General features: G+C 42.1%; 1 protein-coding gene across 5 annotated transcripts; it reads right to left on the reverse strand.

Moving 5' to 3' along the window:
• Nucleotides 1–754: 754 nt before the first annotated feature.
• Nucleotides 755–20,339, reverse strand: LOC131218858 (protein PHLOEM PROTEIN 2-LIKE A10-like). Of its 5 annotated transcripts, none has more exons than XM_058213723.1 (3): nt 18,830–20,339; nt 1,897–2,327; nt 755–933 (listed from the first exon to the last, which is right to left on the reverse strand). In XM_058213723.1, the coding sequence occupies exon 1, from the start codon at nt 20,161–20,163 to the stop codon at nt 18,889–18,891; it is 1,275 nt and encodes a 424-aa protein (XP_058069706.1). In that variant the 5' UTR covers nt 20,164–20,339; the 3' UTR covers nt 755–933; nt 1,897–2,327; nt 18,830–18,888. The 5 variants fall into 5 exon arrangements, with proteins under 5 accessions (XP_058069706.1, XP_058069704.1, XP_058069703.1 ...); XM_058213721.1 differs by having other exon boundaries at nt 755–1,039; XM_058213720.1 differs by lacking the exon at nt 1,897–2,327.
• Nucleotides 20,340–20,481: the final 142 nt, after the last annotated feature.

Genomic DNA, 20,481 nt, shown 5'->3' on the forward strand with positions numbered 1-20,481 from the left:
AAGCCAATTGTAAGATAACTACCATCGTCCAAATGATTTCACTTTTGGGCGGCCGTGACCTATCCACGTAATTGTCCACCAAATCAATGGTCTTGCTACCATATGTTTGCCACTTATGTAACCTCATCCACCTTCGATAGTCTCACATGTGCCACATGATTTTGGACAATGCCATCACAACATCACATGCACCAATGTGCCATTTGATCCGTGTAACCCCTGCGTTTGGCAAACCTTGTAATGGAGCGAATATGAACAAAGCCATTACAGCGTCACATGCACCAACATGCCATTTGGTCCCTGTAACCCCTGCATTTGGCAGTCGGAAAAGACGGACATTGCCATTATAAGTTACATGATTTAGACGGCAATTGGGACAATGTCACGGCAACATCACATGCACCAGCATCATGTCATTTGGTCCCAGTAGCCTCCAAAGCAGACGGTCCATCTCCAAAGCAAAACAGTTAAATGATGCTTAGAGAACGTCCTTGGTGAAGCCCATCGTATTATAAAAACAATCTTCGATCAGGACCAACAGTAGAGAAACCTCATCTAATGTTGCTGCCATGACACAACTAAGTCTTTTACACTCGCATCAAACTGATTAGAAGTGGGTAGAGAGAGAGAGAGAGAGAGAGAGAGAGAGAGAGAGAGATAGAATCCTTTCACATGAAGTTTCTTGTTTAACCACAAGGCCAATTGACCTTTTAACATTTTAATGAAAAAGAAAAAGAAAAGTAATACAACCCAAATAATAGAATTACTATTATTTTCCATCATGCAATTGTTATGGACTCTTCAATCCATAGAGGTAAGTAGATACCTACTTAAAAGGTTGTGTTTGGACCCACCTGTATTTACATTGACCTCCCTTGAGAAGAAGTGCTGGTTCACCGAATAGAGGAGAGGAATTCCATTCTCATGCAAGCACTGGAAATGAGGTAGTAGATCAAAATCTGATAAGATTCATGTATTGTCTCCAGTTTCAAGCATGAATTAGGTTACAAAATGTGGATGAGCTTTGTATCCGTAACAACTACTACTACTACAAAAAAAAAGGGTATTTTATAAGGTTCTCAAGCAGCAAGTATAATTAGATAAAGGATAAAAGTAAAAAAATTAATATATATATATATATTGGGGACCAACAAGAACCCTAATTGGATCCAAATTTTTGCAGCCAAATCCGATCCAGCACAAAATTGCTGCAAAAATTTGGACCCAGATCCAATAGGGCAGACCCTAAGCACACATTGACATACCTAAGTTTTCCCAATGAGCAGGTTTCAAATGGCTTTCTGCACTTGCTCAGGAAAAATTCTGAACTTGTGCCGGTGGGCCATGCAAGTGGTGTACCAAATACAAATAAACATTTGGTGTCATATGACGGAAGAAAATAGATCTTATTTTTGTTCAAGGGTATTTCTAAGTCACCCCACAAGAGCAAACTATACTGAAGTTCACATGACAAAAATCAGTGAGCATGCTTGCACATCTAGACCGTAAGATAGAAGGACAAATCTTCAATAGTCCATGGCCCAAGAATCTCACCAAACTGATGATCCTAACAAACCAATATGCTGAATAATCTTTTATCATTATTAATAGTTAACATTGTTTTTATATAGATTTTGAGAACTAGATCACCAGCCTGATTGCACCTGTACCTGCAACTGCTAGAAAGGGCGTCTAATCTACAGTATAAAGAAACAGAGAAATCTAGGGCTGGAAGGCAACATTCTTAGAACGGTCCATCACGGAAGAGATGGGCACCGTAATAAGATAAGACTATCATCATTAACCCTTAAGTACAACAGTATCTTGACTGCTAATTTATGTGACTTGCATGGGAGAGATGTAAACACATGATAACGATAGGCATAACAATATTACCCATGAGTTGCTTTACAGATAGCCATGCCTAAATCATGGTTGACCAGGCCTTCAGACCCAACTGACCACAATCGGTGTTTGAGGGCAGTTCAGAAAAGGCAACACACAGAAAGTGGGCCAGCATTTTCCTGCTTTTTCCACCACAAGACAAGGTTGAGATGAGGACAGTGATTGGACGCTGTCAAATAGCAAACTGCCAGGCCTATGTTTCATGTTTCAAATAGAAGATTGGATTAACTTCTGGTTGGAAGAGATAAGAACACGACCATACTATTAGACAGATACGGAAGAACTATCCTCAATTCCGAGGAGAAGCACACCCAAATGTTGTCGGGTAGTTCATTTCAATCACAACCAGCACTTCAGAAGGATATTAGCATCAGAATCATTGGTGGATGATTCAACCCACACCAAAGTCAGAATCAGAGCTCCTGGGCCAGAGAGTGCATGAGTTATTAGAAGACAGAAATGCAATGATCACTGTGTCCCAGGCAGCCCCTCCTTGTGTAGAAGAATGGACAGCTGCATCCAAGGTTCTAAAAAAAATGTCACAGCGCCCATTGTAATTGTAATGGTCACTCCATGTTGTGTCACGTACCTTAAAAAGCCTGTCAAATAACACTTGTTTTCAAAACAACAGCAGGCATTATAGAGCGGAAACTGCCATTATGTAGGAAGGACATATTTCAAAACCATATCAGCAACATCAGTGGGCTGTACAGTGTCAGCACCATTAAAAATAATAATAATAATAATAACAACAACAACAATAATAATAATAAACACCTTGGTTCCATCTAGACCTTAGTACCTTTGCCATCTCCAAACAAGGGCCCTAACTAACATCCTACTCAGAAGAAAAACGTTATCTGACATGGATATAGAAGTTATGGTTTTATGGACGTGTTAACACCACAGATGCTTAAGAAAATCAAACAGAATTTCACAAGACAGTCAACAAGGATTCTACTAAGGTATGTGAGATGCAGCAAAGCTTGACACCAGCTGCCGACAAAATCCTCATTTATGATGTTGCCTAACGTCCCTTCTGCTGCTTTGCTGGAAACAATCATGGATAGCTGTGAAAAGTTTAAGATCTTCCAAAGAATTGGAATGCAATGTGGTATGGTGAATGCAAGTCAGTTAGCAAAAATCTGGATTTGATGGAAGGATTCACTCACAATTCAAATAGCGGCAGAATCAGATTGGTTTTCAACAGTGGAGATTAGTCCTAAAAATCAGGCAGATGGGGTGTTGATAACATCAGTGGATGCCAGATGCAGTGTGCTTGAGAGGAGATTTTTATGGGCAGACACTTGCAATTTCTCATCTTCGGTCTCAAAGCCATGGATGATAGGAGATTTCAATGTGGTGTGATGTCTGCAGGTGAGAAGCTGGGGGAAGACCCCTGGAAAATGGAGCAATATCAGATTTCGGAGAGAGTATTCATCACTGACACCTGATTGATGCAGGCTGTGTAGGAAGTAAATACACTTGACAATAATCAACAGGGAGTGGGATGCATATGGGCTCAATTAGACCACATTTTATATAATGTTGCTTGATTAGGAAATTTTGCAACCACGCAGATGTCTCAGATGTCTCATTTAAACCAGAATAATTCAGATCATGCTCCTATTTTTATTGCTATAGACAGCTTCAATCAGTGGTCCAAACCCCTTCCAAGTTTCAAGACATGCAGATCAGTCACTCAGGACTTTCTGCTAGTGGTGGAAGAAAATTCAATTCGTCCTGTATATAGTTCTTCTTCTGCTGTGTTTTGCCTTTAGTTCAAAAGATTGAAATCGAGGCTGAAAGTCAGGAATAAGGAAGCTTTTCGAAATATTTCCAAAAGGTTAAAGAAGAGGATAAAAGCTTTGGAAGCAGAAACGGAGTGTGAGATTGGCAATTTCCCAGATTCTCCTTTAGCTCTTCTTGAAGCGAGGAAAGCTTTGAATTAAACTCTTCTTCGAGTTGAAATTTTTGGGCATCCAAGAGCCCGCAATTGTTGACTATAGCTAATAGAAGAAAGGTCTCAATTCAGCAAATTAATTGGCAAGGTAATTTTATAGAAGACCTAGAAGGTATTAAAAGGGAAGCAGATTCCTTTCTTTGAAACCTCTTGTCAAAATGGGTTATCAAATATGAGGATCTTTTGCAGGTTTTTCCAGATTTCCTGAAGGCAATAATAAGAAGCTCATGGCCATGCCCTTGGAAGAAGAGATTAATCAGTCCTCATCCTCAGCCTGGACATCAATTGCAAACCTGGTCCAGATGGTTCAGGAAGCTCCTATGTGCATTGTCAAACATCATCAAACAGATCTCTGTGGATTTGCTGCTGAATTCTATAGGAAAGTTAACCTCCCAAGGGACTTCACATCTTTTATTGCACTAATCTCCATACTTGAAATCCCTGTGGATTTCAAAGATTTCCACCTGATCAGCATTTGCAAGTTCTCCTACAAGGTGATATTGAGAATTGCCACCTCCTGTCTTTTCACCATCCTTTCAAATATTATCTCAGAAGAACAGGGTTTTCTTATCAAGGTATGTAAAATTATAGAAAATATTATATCACTCTAGCTCAGGAAATGGTGTGATGGCTGGACGGGAAGGTACGAGAGGGTAATGCTATGGTGGAACTGGATATGGCTAAGGGATATGACTGGATTGAACAGAAATTCATACCTTTTGAGGCTTTTGTGATCAGTGTATCGATTTAAAAAAATTTACGAAGTTGTTAGTTTACAGTGATTGTTAATGGGGAAGTTTTGTGGATGTTTTCAGTCTTCTAGAGGTGTTTAATGTCATCCTCTTTGTCAATTGTTATTCATTCTGGCAAGAGGGAGTGTTAAATAGAGAGCCAAGAAACATTTTTAGTGAAGGAAAAATGGAGTGGTGCTACACAGACCATGGTTGTGTTCCCCTTTCACACTTAATGTTTGCAGATCATGCTGTGATATTCCCGCAAGGAAATCAAAAATCTTTATCAGGATTGATGAGATTCCTATCAAGACATGGAAAAAAAAAAATCAGGTCTGTTAATCAACAAAGAGAAGAGTTGCCTCGCGGTGTTGCCTAAGATGCTGTCAGCTCGGGTTCAAATCATTCATTCAATCTGGTATGGGTTTCCATTAAAAAAGGGCTTCTGTTGAAATACTTGGGTGTTTCTCTCTACAGCGGCCATATTTCAAGGCAATTGTCTGTAAGCTGATTGAGAAAATCAGTAATCAAAGTACAGGTTGGAAGGGCGGTAAGATGATCCTCACTAAGCATGTTCTCAGTAGCATGCCCATCCATCTGCTTTCGGCTATGCAGGCCCCTCCATCAGTCATTAAAGATACAGAAAGAATGATCATGAATTTCCTTTGGGGCAAATCTGATTCAGTAATAAGCTCCATTGGATCTCATGTCAGAGAATTTGTAAACCTCTTGAAGGGTCGTTTGGGATTTCACCTTCTATCTGAAATCCAGAAAAGCCAGCAGCTGTCTGGCGTGAAAGTTTGCACTGAAGATGGATGGTGCTCTAGATTCCTGAAATCTACGTATCTCGAGAAGTGACCCGTCAGTAAGGAAGAGGTTAAATTCTGGTTCAATGTAAGGTGGAAAGATCGTCCATTGGTTGACGGGGTGCAAGGCAGAACTTCTTTAGATCAAAATCTTGGATTCTCAGATGTGTTATGGCTGGAAGGTTCCTGGGTCTTCTCACCAGTGGATCACATCTGTTTGAATATCAGAAAATGAACCCTGTAGTAGTAGCTTGCTGAATCTGAGTGAAGGCAATGACTATATAGCCTGGAAACCTACAGCTAGTGGCATTTTCTATGTGAAAATCATCGTGGCATTGTATTCACGCAAGGGAAAACTTCATAGATTTTTTGAGATGAATCAGTCAAACTTACTAGATTATTATTAGTGCATATGGCACAAACAAATAGTGCTGAAGTGCATGGGATTGGTATTTTGGTTGATGATCGAGTCCAGAGTAAAGACGTGGGCTAGGGAATAGATGATCAACTGTCTCTACATCTTGGAGGCACAACAAACACACATTTGTCAGGGACATGCCTTTTTTCCTCAGATTATCAACCATAAGCAACCTATTCTTCCCTACCAGCCACGCAAAAGCAACAATTATAGGAGGTGCCTCATGGAACCAGACAACTCCCGAATGGAAATATCTCGCAAAATAGGATGGAGAAGCAAGAGAACCGTAGAAGGACTGTGTTGAAAAGGAACCCGAATTAGCTTAGACTCCAAATCAAAGAATCTTCTGAATCTGGAGAAGGAATAAAACTCTGCAAACAAGACAGAAGAGCCATAAGGTCCTAAATCTCAAGGTCGGAGGAAGCCAAACTCCACCCTCACCCTCTCCGGTGAAACACTCGGCCACAGAAATGTCTGGGAAATGACAACCAGCAGCCAGAGCAGGAAAGGCTGAAGAGAGGGAGGGGCTACCTCACCAGATATCCAACCAAAACCTTATCCTCGTTCCATCACCCAAAGCAAAGACCACATCTTCAAAAACTTTAGGGGCAACCTTAGCAATCCCTTTCCATAAGAAAGAAGCAAGGGAGAGGGAAGAGGGTTTAGTCCACCAGCCTTGGGGGGTCAGCCCATATTTAGCATAAATGACCAACCTCCAAAGGCTCTCCTCCTCCCAATCACACCTCCAAGCCCGTTTACCCAACAGGGCCTCATTGACCAAATCCACCTCTTGATTCCCACTCCTTCAGAGAATGGAGAGAAAACCTCCTTCCAATTTAGAAGCAGAAATTTCCCAGAGGAAGAACCTCATTGCCAAAGAAACTCTCTATGGAGTTTATCAATCCGGAGGACCAATTTGGGACGATGAAACAAAGACATATATTAAACAGGCAAATTCGAAAGAGGCCTTAATCAGGGTTATTCTGCCCCCCAAAGAAAGAAACTAGATCTTCCATGGGATAATTTTCTTTCCATCCGCTCAATGATTATCCCAGAAATGCAACGTTGGTTTTCTAATACATAGAGGAAGGCCAAGATATGTTGTAAGCAGGGACCCCACACCACACCCAAAAGAATCTGCTAGGCGAGCTATTACCTCTAGAGATAGATTAATCCAAAAAAAAAAAAGTCACTATAGAATCATTAGCTTCACAAAATAGCAAGGTATCATTAGCAAATTGGAGATGGCAAATATGCTGAGGGTAGATTTCTACCCAAAAAGACCCACCTCCTGACCCCTAGAAAGAACAAGACTAAGCACTTCAAATACAATATAAAAAAGAAAAGGAGAAAACGGATCTCCATGGCAGATTACCTTGGGAAGCCTTAAAAAAACCAAAGGGTGATCCATTAATAAGGACAGAGAACGGAGATGAGGAAACACAAGAATGGATGCAAGCCCTCCATTTATTCCCAAAACCCATTCTAAGCAACATATAGTCTAAGAACGACGAATCAACATGGTCATAGGCCTTTTTAAGATCAAGCTTACAAAGAACTCTTGGCCTACTCGCCCTATGACAAGAGTCAAGAGATTCGTGAGCTATGAGGACACTGTCACGGTCCCACAGATCTCTCTCATGCACATATGCACTCTAGAAGGGAGAGATGATTTTAGGAATGACCAATCTCAATCTCTGACTACGGACTTTATCTAATATTTTATAGGGATTGCGAACTAGGCTGCTAGGCCAAAAATCTTTGAGATTGATAGGTCCTTCCAACTTAGGAATAATTGCTAAGCAAACACCACCCATTTCTGAGAGCAAACGACTGGACTCAAAGAAGTCAATCACAAAGCTTGAAAGATCTGACTTAACTAGATCCCAAAAAGTCGGGAAAAAAAGTCATGGGAAAGCCATTGGACCTTGGAGATTTTTATTTTTATTTTTAAAGGCAACAAGAATATATTAAAAAATGGGGGGAAAGAAACAGACAAGGAAACTGCTGAGATAGCAGAAGAAAAGAAAGAAAACTAAAAGCCTAGAAATAAAAGATCATAGTCTTTAAGACCATTAACAATAGCCACCCATTCTATGACCAAGTTTTTCGCCCTAGCCCACACAGATTGAACCGAGGAATGCTTGTCATTAAAGCATCTATCATTCCTTTCCTCCCAAACAGACCACCAAATTGCAAGGAGTGCCATTCGCCAAATTCAAGATCTACTCTTGCCCAACTTGAATCCATGCTACGATATTAGCACATCTGATGTAGTTTCCGAGATACAGCCAATGGTGTTGAACTTCCTGAAGAATCCATTGGACCTTGGAGATTTATCCCTACCCAAATCCAAAACTGCAGCCTAAATCACTTCAAGGAGGATAGGCTTCTCCAAAGAAGCCACATCTTCCTAAGAAATGCGATTGACATCAAGATCATCTATACGTGAACGAGAGATATTATCAGATGACAATAAATTAGAGTAAAAACTATCAATAGAATTGCAAATACCATCTTTATCATAAATATTCTCGCCATCAACAACCAGAGAGGAAATAGAAATTGCGTGACCCATGGCACTGGTAATCCCGTGAAAAAAAATATTGTGCTACGATCACCCTCTTCAGGATCACTGACGCCATTTAATTTCCTACTCTTTGAGACTAGCACAACAATCTGAGGAGAACTTAGCTCGAGAAGAAAGCGCTTCCTCTGAGAGTTGGCCTCCTTCCTCCTCAACATCCAAAGCTTAGAATGCACAAGAAGAGACGACATACTGATGCGGACACAGGTGCATTCAAGGTGTACCAACGAAGAAAGCGCCAACCACAAGTGTCGTCCTTGTGGATAGGCGAATATTGAGGAGCTGAAGACCTTTCACATGTGATTGGACATATAGAAGACCCCACTTAGGGAAGACACATGTGAAGGAAGATTGGAGAAAGAAGACCGAGCGCACAAAATTTCCCATACTTATGTTATTTGTGCATTTTTTTGACTTAGTTAGGGGTCTTTTAGTAATCTTATATCTTTATTTGCTTATTCTAGGGGTATTTTAGTAATTTTATGTCTTTATTTGCTTATTTAAGTGGGGTAAAGCCCTAAACACGAATTTCAACTATTGATGAATGAAAAGCAAACCCTTTGGTTGCCTCCTTCCTCTCTCCTCTCTAATGGTGCTTCTTCTCTCCCCTTGATCTTCCTCTTCTAATTTCTTCTTGTGCCCCTCCAACTTCCTCAAGGTAATAACTTTCTTTCTTCTATTTTTTTGTTTTGGCTAAGTCCTCTTCGATCAAAATCTTGAGAACCGATCTAAACCCTAAATCCCCAAATTCTCAAATCCCTAATCCGAGAAACTTCTTGGTTCTTCGGACTAGTGATCTTCATTGATCGATTGGGTGTGACCATGCAAGATCGGGAGGTCTCATCCCTCGCCGGATCCAACCTAAGTAGTAATTGAATTCCATACTCCATGGTTGTAGTGATGGCCCGCTCCATTGCATGTTTCCTTTATGATTTTCTCAGTTATGATGATTATTGTTAGAATTTTAGATCATTTATTCCTTTTATTTCCGCTGTTTAATTATTTCCATGAGCATGCATCATAATTAGGGCTGTCCTACGTCAAATTTGGTATCAAAGCCTAGGCTTGCATGGTTTTTGTCTAGATCGAGTTATCAAATTAGGGTTTTGATTTTTAGGTTTAACTTAGGAAAGTTCTAGGTTTAGAAAGTTTTCAATTTTAGAAACTTTTCAATTTTAGAAAGTTCCTAATCTGGAAAATTTTCAGATTTGAGTTGTTTCCTGTTTCAACTTAATTGTGTCAGTTCATAGTAGTTTTGCATTCATCGCATTCATCTTGAAAGTCATAACACCTAGTAGTCTAGTTAGGTAGAGTTTGGTTCAAGTCTTCATTGTATGCCCACGAGAAGAGGTAGAGGTTTCGGACTTCAACCTACCATGAATAACGAACAGTTATCTGAGCAACTTGCTCAATTGATACAAAAGATAACCGCCCTAGAAGCGGGTCAAAGGCGTGAGTTTGCCCGCCTTGAGAACCAAATTACCACCACCATGACTAAGGTGGAGCAACTAGAGGCGTCCCAAAAGGAAAACCCCGCTGTAGGGGAAGATGTGCACTCCCAAGTGGAAGGAATCATGGAAGAACGTGCTGCCACACGTGGTGGTAGTGAGGATAGAGATCGTGGTAACGGTCGTGGTGTGGTGCGAGAGGCACGAGCCACATGTGGTCATCAAGACCGTTATGATCCAGATGAGCGTGCGATGAAGAGTGTGAGAGTTGAGGCTCCAAGTTTTGATGGACGCTTGGATCCCAAGGCATTCCTTGACTGGGTTGCTGACATGGACCACTACTTTGAGTGGTATGACATGTCAGAAAACCGTCAAATGCGGTTTGCTAAGATGAAGCTTGTGGGTCAAGCCAAGCTCTTCTGGACCAACACCGAGCGTAGGGTAGAGAGAGTTGGTAGAGCCCCTATCACACATTGGTATGAGATGAAAGAGAAGTTGAAGGAGAAGTACCTTCCTCTCTCATACCGTCAGAAGCTCCTTGACCAATGGCAATCCTTACGCAAAGGGTCAATGCCTACCGCTGACTACATCGCTAAATTTGAAGAGTATGTGATGCGATGTGATATCCGAGAAGACCCTCTAGTAACGCTCTCGCGTTTTAAGACGGGCCTTTGTGCGGATCTTCAGCGCGAGCTTATTACTCGGCCCTTAACGGACTTAGATGAAGCATATCAAGTCGTGCAGGAGTTAGAGCAGTATCTGAAGGCTCCTGTCTTTCGTCGTTTTGAGTCCCGAGACTCCAATGCTAGATCTAGTTCCCAAGGAACTAGACCTAATATTGGTAATCAACCTAGGGCACAGACGACCATTCCGCCTAGGCCTAGGGAGGACAAGGGCAAAGGGGTTCTTGGTGCCGGTCCTAGTAACATGAGCCAAGTGAGGTGCTATGAGTGTGGCAACCTTGGCCACATGTCTAATCAGTGTCCTACGAAGAGCCGTGGGAGAGCCTTAGTTATAGGCGAGTCCCACGAGGGTGGAGATGACCAGGGTGATTATGAAGTTGAAGAGTATCACCCTGAAGGAGGACTTACTGATGAAGAAGTGGATGGAGAAGCAACGCTTGCAGTAGTCAGGCGTGTGTTAGTTCAGTCTAGAAGTAGTGCTGATTGGCGTTGAAGCACTATCTTCTACACTATTGCCAAGTGTGGTGAAAAGAATTGTAAGGTGATAGTGGACAGTGGAAGTTGTCAGAATGTGATTTCCACTAGCACCTTAGATCGCTTAAAACTGAAATCCACACCTCATCCAGACCCGTATAAAGTTTCTTGGGTTGACAAGACATCCCTACCTGTCACCCAGCAATGTCTAGTCCCCATCGAGTTTGGGTCATACAAAGAGTCCCTGTGGTGTGATGTTTTACCTATGGATGTGGGACATGTTATCCTAGGTAGACCGTGGCTATTCGATAATGATGTCACGATCTTTGGCCGTTCGAATGCGTGTACTTTTATGTATAATGGTAAAAAGATCAAACTTAATCCCATGCCACCTGAGAATACACTAGGGAAGAAGAAGGATGAGAAGGCAAGTGAGCCTAGAGAAATGGGGAAATCCAAACCTAAGTCTTTACATATAATCAGCGCAAGAGAGTTTGAAAAAGAGGCTAAGGAGGATTCTATGGTGTATGCCCTTGTGGCTAGAGAAATTACACCTGAGGTTCCATCAGAGTTGCCCCGTGAGGTGACCTCGGTCCTGAAGGAATACAGTGATGTATTTCCTGAAGACTTACCGAATGAGTTGCCACCTATGAGGGACATACAACATGCCATTGACCTTGTCCCAGGGTCTACTCTACCGAACCTTCCTCACTACAGGATGAACCCTGCAGCGCATGCAGAGTTGAAGAAGCAAGTTGATGAGCTTCTGCAAAAAGGTTTCATCCAAGAGAGTATGAGCCCGTGTGCCGTGCCTGCATTGTTGACGCCAAAGAAAGACGGCACGTGGCGCATGTGTGTGGATAGCCGTGCCATAAACAAAATTACTGTCAAGTATAGGTTCCCTATACCTAGACTTGATGATATGCTTGACATGATGGCCAGGTCCACTATATTCTCTAAGATAGACCTCAAGAGTGGATATCACCAAATTCGTATACGCCCAGGAGATGAGTGGAAGACGGCGTTTAAGACGAAAGATGGGTTGTATGAGTGGTTGGTCATGCCCTTCGGCTTGACTAACGCACCTAGTACTTTCATGGGTGATGACACAAGCTTTGAGGCCGTTCACGGAAAAATTCCTAGTGGTGTACTTTGACGATATTCTTATTTATAGTACCACTAAGGAATCACACCTTGAACATTTAAAGAAGGTCTGTAGTGTCCTTAGGAAGGAAAAGTTGTACGCTAATCTTAAGAAATGTGCATTCATGTCTAACCAAGTTATGTTCTTAGGATTTATAGTGTCATCTGAAGGGATGCGCGCAGACCCTGAAAAAGTCAGGGCCATAGTTGAGTGGCCAGAACCAAGGAACATTCATGAGGTGCGAAGTTTTCACGGCCTAGCAACTTTTTATCGTCGGTTCATTAGGAGTTTTAGCACGATCATGGCTCCCATTACCGAGTGCATGAAAAAGGGAGAGTTCGTGTGGTCTAAAGCCGCCGTCAAGGCTTTTAAAGAAATTAAGGGCAAGATGGTGGAAGCTCCTGTCATGCGTCTACCTGACTTTTCTACAGTCTTTGTAGTAGCGTGTGATGCGTCTGGTGTCGGTATAGGTGGAGTGTTGAGTCAAGAAGGACACCCAGTGGCCTATTTCAGTGAGAAACTGAATGAGGCAAAACAAAAATACTCCACTTACGATAAAGAATTTTATGCGGTAGTGCAATCCCTGAGACATTGGCGACACTACCTCCTACCGCAAGAATTCGTTTTGTTTTCTGACCATGAGGCTTTGAGATATTTGCATTCTCAGAAGAAACTCAACCCAAGGCATGCCAAGTGGGTAGCGTTTCTTCAGGAATATTCGTTTGTTTTGAAACACAAGGCCGGGGTTGAAAACAAACCAGCGGATGCCCTTAGTAGGAGAGTGGCGTTGCTCAACTCCTTGAGTGTAGAGGTAGTCGGATTTGAGCAACTGAAAGATGAATACCCCATATGTCCTGATTTTGGGGGTACTTACGCGTCATTCTCTAGTGACCAGACATATTATGGGTGAATATGTTCTTAAAGATGGCTTTCTTTTCAAGGGAGACAGACTGTATTTTCCGTATGTCCCTTCGTGAATTCCTCATCTAGGAGCTTCATTCGGGAGGGATAGCGCCATTTTGGTCGTGATAAGACCATTGCCCTCGTGGAAGATCGTTTCTAGCCACGCCTCAAGCGAGACGTAGCCAAAGTTTTAGGGCAAAGTCGAACATGTCATCGCAAAGCAAAGAAAGCAAAATACCGGTACACGCCATTGCTGCCACATGCCCGTGGCGACATTAGTATGGACTTCGTGCTCGCTTCCCAAGACTATAAAAAGCACGATTCCGTTTTGGTCGTGGACCGTTTTCTAAAATGGCGCATTTCCTCCCATGTTCGAAGACGTCGGATGCGTTGTTGCTCATCTCCTTTTTGATGGTGTGGTGCGTCTCCATGGGTTACCTAAAACCATAGTGTCCTGATCGTGATGTTCGATTTACTAGCTATTTTTGGAAGACACTGTGGCACATTATGGGAACTCGTTTGCAATTTTCTACTGCTTACCACCCACAAACAGATGGTCAAACTGAAGTGGTAAACCGTAGCCTTGGAAATCTTCTACGTTGTCTAGTGGGTGAACATGTTAAGACTTGGGACCTAATTTTACCAACTGCTGAACTTGCTTATAATGGGTCAGTTAATAGATCTACAGGGTTGAGTCCTTTTGAAATTGTAAGTGGTTATAAACCTAGAATGCCCATAGATCTCTTACCTATGTTTGTTACCCAAAGTTTTGAGTCAGCCGATGCATTCGCACGCCATATTCATGATTTGCATACACATATTAGACAACGGTTAAATAAGAGCAATAATGATTATAAAGTTTCAGCTGATTCTCATCGTAAAGTGCAAGAATTTCAAGAAGGAGACTATGTAATGGTGCGAATAAGGCCAGAGCGATTCTCTCAAGGATCTGCAAAGAAATTACAAGCGCGTAGTCTTTGGACCATTCAAGATATTACAAAAGGTTGGGTCCAACGCGTATCGGGTTGACCTTCCACCTGAAATGAGCATTAATCCAACTTTTAATGTGGAAGATCTAGTCCGTGCTCATACTCCCATTGTGATACATCGTCCCTTTCATGGCCTTTTTCTGAGTTTGCTCCCAACCCCTTCTACCCCCTCCTCCACCCATTACCCATAAAGAAGCAATTGAGGAAATCTTGGATGATGAGATAGTATCCATGAGAGATGGGGGTTTCCAAAGGTATCTTGTCAGGTGGAAAAACAAACCATCGTCTGAATCTACATGGTTTTCGGATGACGCATTGTAGGGTATTAATCCAGATCTACTCGAGCGCTACAAAAGTTTCAACTCGTCGGAGTCGAGTTTTTCTCACCCGAGGGGAATTGATGTGGACACAGGTGCATTCAAGGTGTACCAACGAAGAAAGCGCCAACCACAAGTGCCGTCCTTGTGGATAGGCGAATATTGAGGAGCTGAAGACCTTTCACATGTGATTGGACATATAGAAGACCCCACTTAGGGAAGACACATGTGAAGGAAGATTGGAGAAAGAAGACCGAGCGCACAAAATTTCCCATACTTATGTTATTTGTGCATTTTTTGACTTAGTTAGGGGTCTTTTAGTAATCTTATATCTTTATTTGCTTATGCTAGGGGTATTTTAGTAATTTTATGTCTTTATTTGCTTATTTAAGTGGGGTAAAGCCCTAAACACGAATTTCAACTATTGATGAATGAAAAGCAAACCCTTTGGTTGCCTCCTTCATCTCTTCTCTCTAATGGTGCTTCTTCTCTCCCCTTGATCTTCCTCTTCTAATTTCTTCTTGTGCCCCTCCAACTTCCTCAAGGTAATAACTTTCTTTCTTCTATTTTTTTGTTTTGGCTAAGTCTTCTTCGATCAAAATCTTGAGAACCGATCTAAACCCTAAATCCCCAAATTCTCAAATCCCTAATCCGAGAAACTTCTTGGTTCTTCGGACTAGTGATCTTCATTGATCGATTGGGTGTGACCATGCAAGATCGGGAGGTCTCATCCCTCGCCGGATCCAACCTAAGTAGTAATTGAATTCCATACTCCATGGTTGTAGTGATGGCCCGCTCCATTGCATGTTTCCTTTATGATTTTCTCAGTTATGATGATTATTGTTAGAATTTTAGATCATTTATTCCTTTTATTTCCGCTGTTTAATTATTTCCATGAGCATGCATCATAATTAGGGCTGTCCTACGTCACATACTCTCTAACCGAAGATCTCCTAGTGCCAAGCTTTTAACTTTAGCTTAAACACCTACAACTTCTTAAATAGCTTAAAACTTGGAAGGCCGTCAATCTCAAAAGAGGACCACCATTCCGAGACAAGAATGTAAACCCTCCACTTCGAGCCAAGCTAACTCAAATCTAAAGGGCTTTGGCCCCCAGTTGATCTCATCAACTTCTAAAAGAAAAAGAATATGGTCGGAGACAAGTTTGGCAAACCTCTTTGACAAGCGAACAAGAATTGCCAGACCCAATCTGGAGAGACCAAAAATCTATCTAATAAAGACATGGCACATAGCAGGGGAGGAATGATCGTTAGACCATGCATATTTTACATCACCAATTAGAAGGTCCAGCAACTCATATTTGCTCACCCAATCTGAAAACCCCCTTATAGAAGATGTCACCCAATTACCATTCAGTTTATCATAAATAAACCGAACAACATTGAAATCACCTCCAAAAAAAATTGGCATTCCTAATAATTATCTTCTTAGACCTAATCCATTCAATTCTTGAATTGCTTTAGGTATATATATATATGCTCTGAAATTATTAAATATCCTGTTTTGAAGTAATATCAACCCAACTTTCAACTGATCTTACAAATTCAAGTCATGCAAGCTCCAAAGTAACTAGTGAAAATTTTGGGAGTCGAAAGGACTCTGAGTGCTAAAAAACAACAAACTTTAATGAACTAGTAGAGAATATGGCAATTCAATTCATTCAATTCAGAGAAAAGTGCTGATAAGCAGTGCACTGTGTATCAATTCAATCCGACCAATTTAGAGCACACTGGTGATCCATTGAGTTCAATAACTATTCCCCACCGCCAAAACTGGTTTAGAACTACACAAAGATCCAAAGAATAAGAGTTATATAATGTTCAGGCTGTGTATGGCACTTGATACACAGGCACTCAGAAATTGCACACTCCTGCTCATTATGTGAGCTGGTGGAGACTGTGTAGTGTGTGTGAGTGATCCAGGGTTCAATCCCTGTAGTGTTAACTTTTCAGGGAGGAAAAAAACCTTCAATACTAACCTGATAGCCAGGTAACCAAATAAGCTCTACAGATTCTACACTGGGTACCATTATGCCACACGTGCAATTTCTAAATAATTTCTAAGTGCATGTGTATCATCCATCGCACACTGCCATAGTATCAAAGTTTTTCTCAAAGAATAACACACCACTTATCATTGCTTTATTAAAGGTTACCAAATTGATTGGAAGGCACAAAACCATCCTACAATGTACATGCTATAATTTGTTGCCATTAACCATTCTTATGAAGCGAAAACCATCCTACAATGTACATGCTATAATTTGTTGCCATTAACCATTCTTATGAAGCGAACTGCGAGTGAAATCACATGGCCAGTCTACTTTAAAACTTCTACAGCATAGCTGAAACAACTTATGGCGCCAGAAAATAGATCTCAAAGCTCTGAAAAAACTGGAAGCACCACTAACATGCCATCACAGAACCAGGCCCTGATAAGTATACTGACTGTAATAGAATAATTGTTAAATCTCTTTAGACATGAAGTTTTCATACATAAGGATTTGTCAGGATTTGACAAAAAATGGCAGGCAGAAAGACTTATGGTGAAATGTGCTGTCTGTTCTACAGAAAATTTGGGGAACAGTAGAAAAGCGGAACTGAATGACACATAGTAGAGTTTCTCTACCTTTCCCATCCAAAACCATTATCTGTTGTATTACTGGGCCTATCTAATTGACAACAGGCTATATTGGGTGGAAAAGATCCTAGCATCAAAAGTAACCTAAATAGCCAAAGCATCCGGGACACACCTGTAATCATGCATCTCTTCAGAAGATGAAGCGCGAATCTTATAGCACCCGACCAACATTTAAAGCCATTACTAGATATTAGATAATTTGAAAAGTCAACACGGTTAATGGTTGCAGTCCTTCCACATGTATCTATGAACCGTTGTCATGCTTTTTCTTTTTTTTCCCCTTTAGATGGATAACAATGATGCGATGATACAAGAAGCAAAAACCCAAGCAGAGGATACGACATCAGCCACGAAGCCAAGAATACCCAATACAAAGAATAATTCTACTTTCCTCTGTGTAGCCACACCTCTACCATATCAGACACATTCCATGGGCATCTTCCTGTTGAGGCTCACCCTATCATTCCCATGCACAGGAAGAGATGCAAAAGATGTGGCAGACACTCATCCTAAGCAAGAAGCACAGAGACAAGTGTTAACAGTGTTTGAAAACAGACATGTTTAGACACTGAAAGCATGGATTTTTTCAAGTTTGAACTCCATGCACTTGTTGGTTCTGGCCTTGATTTGCCTGGCAGGATCTAGCCCCAAGTTGTACTCTACTCTTCTTTTCCTTAGTTTTAGACGCTTTTTTTTTTTTGAAAGGCAAAACCTATGATTATTAGGCAAACTAGCCAGGCACCCATCACGATGTGGTCCAAAAGTTATGCTGTTTAGATGAGTCCTGATTCCACATTGCAGTCTTAATGAAAGACTGGTTACTCTTCCAAAAGAAGAAGAAGAAATTATGGAAAATCTGTTCTCCCCACACATGTAAATGAAGGCTTAAACAAAAGATTTATCAGATATCATTGAAAATGTAAGACAGCTTTACCGCTCCACAGCTCTGAAAAGTTTTTAAAAACACATCTAATCATGTTCTTTGATCTCCCTTACCAATAATTCTACCAGGAGAGTAGTAGTAGAGGATTATTAGTCCTCCCTATGAGCTTTAGCTTCCACCGTATTAGATGAACCCTCAACATTCATTAGGGCCTGTTTGGCCGGGCAGGCTGGATTGGATTAGATTGTATTAGAAGGGATTGGAAGGAGTAATCCCGGGATTGGCCGGGCGTGCCAAACAAGCACCGTGAAATTCTGCCTGGATTGGAGCAGTCCCATGGGATTGCCAGCAATCCACTGACATCACCATCATTACCTTGAAATCCACCCAATCCCTCCTAATTGGGGTCAGCTACATCCCCATGATTTTTGCCTGGGACATGTTATGGATAAACAAATTGTGGCAAAGTGATCATATTTGAACTTTTTGCTCCAAGTCGTCATCGTCATCATCCAAACCTTACCCCAACTAATTGGGGTCAGCTACACAAGTCAGGATTTATGATAAACATTGTGGCAAAGTGTCATACTGGCTACCAACCTAACACAAACCTCCTTGTGTTCCGGCTTGGGACCAACAACGAGAAACACAAAACACCCACAGGCATTATTTTTTTTCTTATCCAGGTATACTGTCTAAATACGTTCCCATTGCAATACAGTCTTCTATATGGGCATTAAGAACCCTTAATGATAAAAGAACACAGCCAAAGACTACTATTTTACAAGGTGAAATGGCCAGATTCATGCCCAGTGAATAAAAAGTATTTGCTGATGAACAAGAATTATCTGTTCATTTATAAATTTTAATCAGCAGTGAAACAAAAAACCGGGTATGTAAAGGGTAAGGAATCGTACGCATTTCAGGAGAGCATTAACCCAATTGAAAACAAAGACCGCAACATTTCAAGCCTGCATCAAGACCCACGTGCCAAGACCCGCGTGCCAAGCAAAATATGCAAGCACAATGCAATGCATATCGCAGCAATAACTGCTGATTTTGCCCCAATATATCTCACAACCTCAAGGCCCCTCCCCGCCGCCTCCCCGTGAATGGCATTCACACTCCTCTTCAAACCGTCCGACATCTTCCACATCATGAAATCAAGAAAGGATCTAACGGTCTCAAATGTCACTCTCCCAGTCACGTCCAGAAGGAACCTCCGGTTGCTCGGGACTGCCAACGTGGTCGCCACCTTACTAACCCATCCACTGTCCTTAGCTTCATCAAAAGAATACTTATCCCTACAACCAACCAACAAACCCGGCGATTCCTCGCTGCCACCTTTGCCATGGGTGACCATAGCAGAAGACGGAGAATTTGAATTAGAGTTATTTGAGCTCGAATTCAAATCCGGATTCGTCATGACTTGGTGGGAAGTCTTGACAAGCGTCTCAACGGCGCCATTGCAGACTGAAACCAGTACATCCTTCACTTTCAATCCATGCTTCGGATTTGTTAGGCCTGCGAAGATGTCATCATAGGTGTTTATATTCATCGTCTTGTCGAGGTATACCGCAACGGCCGTGCTCACAAACAGCTGTATGCAGTCCGCAATAAGTTCTCTGCACTTCTCACCACAGACGATGTTCACCCATCTGGGCGTGGAGTCCAATCCGAGCCGCTCAATCACCGGCGAATTCCCGGCGGTCGGATCCTCCGAGTAGAACGCAGTCACCAAGCTCCTCGCAAAACTGCCAACGACAACCGAAGCAAAGCCGGACCCCGCTGGAGAGAAGACCCTATCAAGAATTCGATCAGAGAAGCTTGAATTCGTACCCGGCGACTGCTCATCGCTGCCGTCAACGTTTGTCTCCGAATTGTAGCCACGCAAGATCCCTGCCGTTAAAGCTTCAGTGATCTTGATCACCGACGCCGAGAACTCCTCCGACCGTGCGATCTTCGACAACTGCTTGATGCTGGTGGGGATCTCGTCGGAATCGGACCGAAGAAAATCCGTCAGGTCTCGGGAGACGATTGAGATTGACTCGGCCGAATTGGACACCGATTCGGCGATCGAAACTAGGGTTCCGAGAAGCTTGAAGAGGCGCCTCCGCTTCTTTGCGACGGACGGGATGTGGTAGAGCTTGTAACAGCCGTAGGCAGAGAAACCGACGGCTGAGATGAGGATGATCGATTTCTTCCTTCGACGGGTGAAATCGAGACACGTGTCGACCAGGGAGAGATCCATGTGAGAAGGTTAGAGAACGGAGAAGGGCAGGGCTTGGATTTCTAGGGTTTTGGACATGGAAGAAAGAAGGCAGAGAAAATCCTAAAAAGGGCAGGGTTGGGCTTTTCGAGATTTTTTGAAGAGAGAAGGGTATTTATGAGAAAGCGATAAGAACGGAACAGAGATGACGGTAGATCAGTTGCAGAGCTTTTGGAGAGAGAGAGAGAGAGAGAGAGAGAGGGAGACGCGGATTCCCTGGGAAAGGCTTGGAACTTACTGCGTCGGAAGCTAGGTGGGACCCACCGTGATGTTTGTGAGAAATCCACCCCGTTCATCAAT

Source organism: Magnolia sinica, chromosome 11 (assembly GCF_029962835.1).
Source record: "Magnolia sinica isolate HGM2019 chromosome 11, MsV1, whole genome shotgun sequence".
NCBI lineage: Eukaryota > Viridiplantae > Streptophyta > Magnoliopsida > Magnoliales > Magnoliaceae > Magnolia > Magnolia sinica.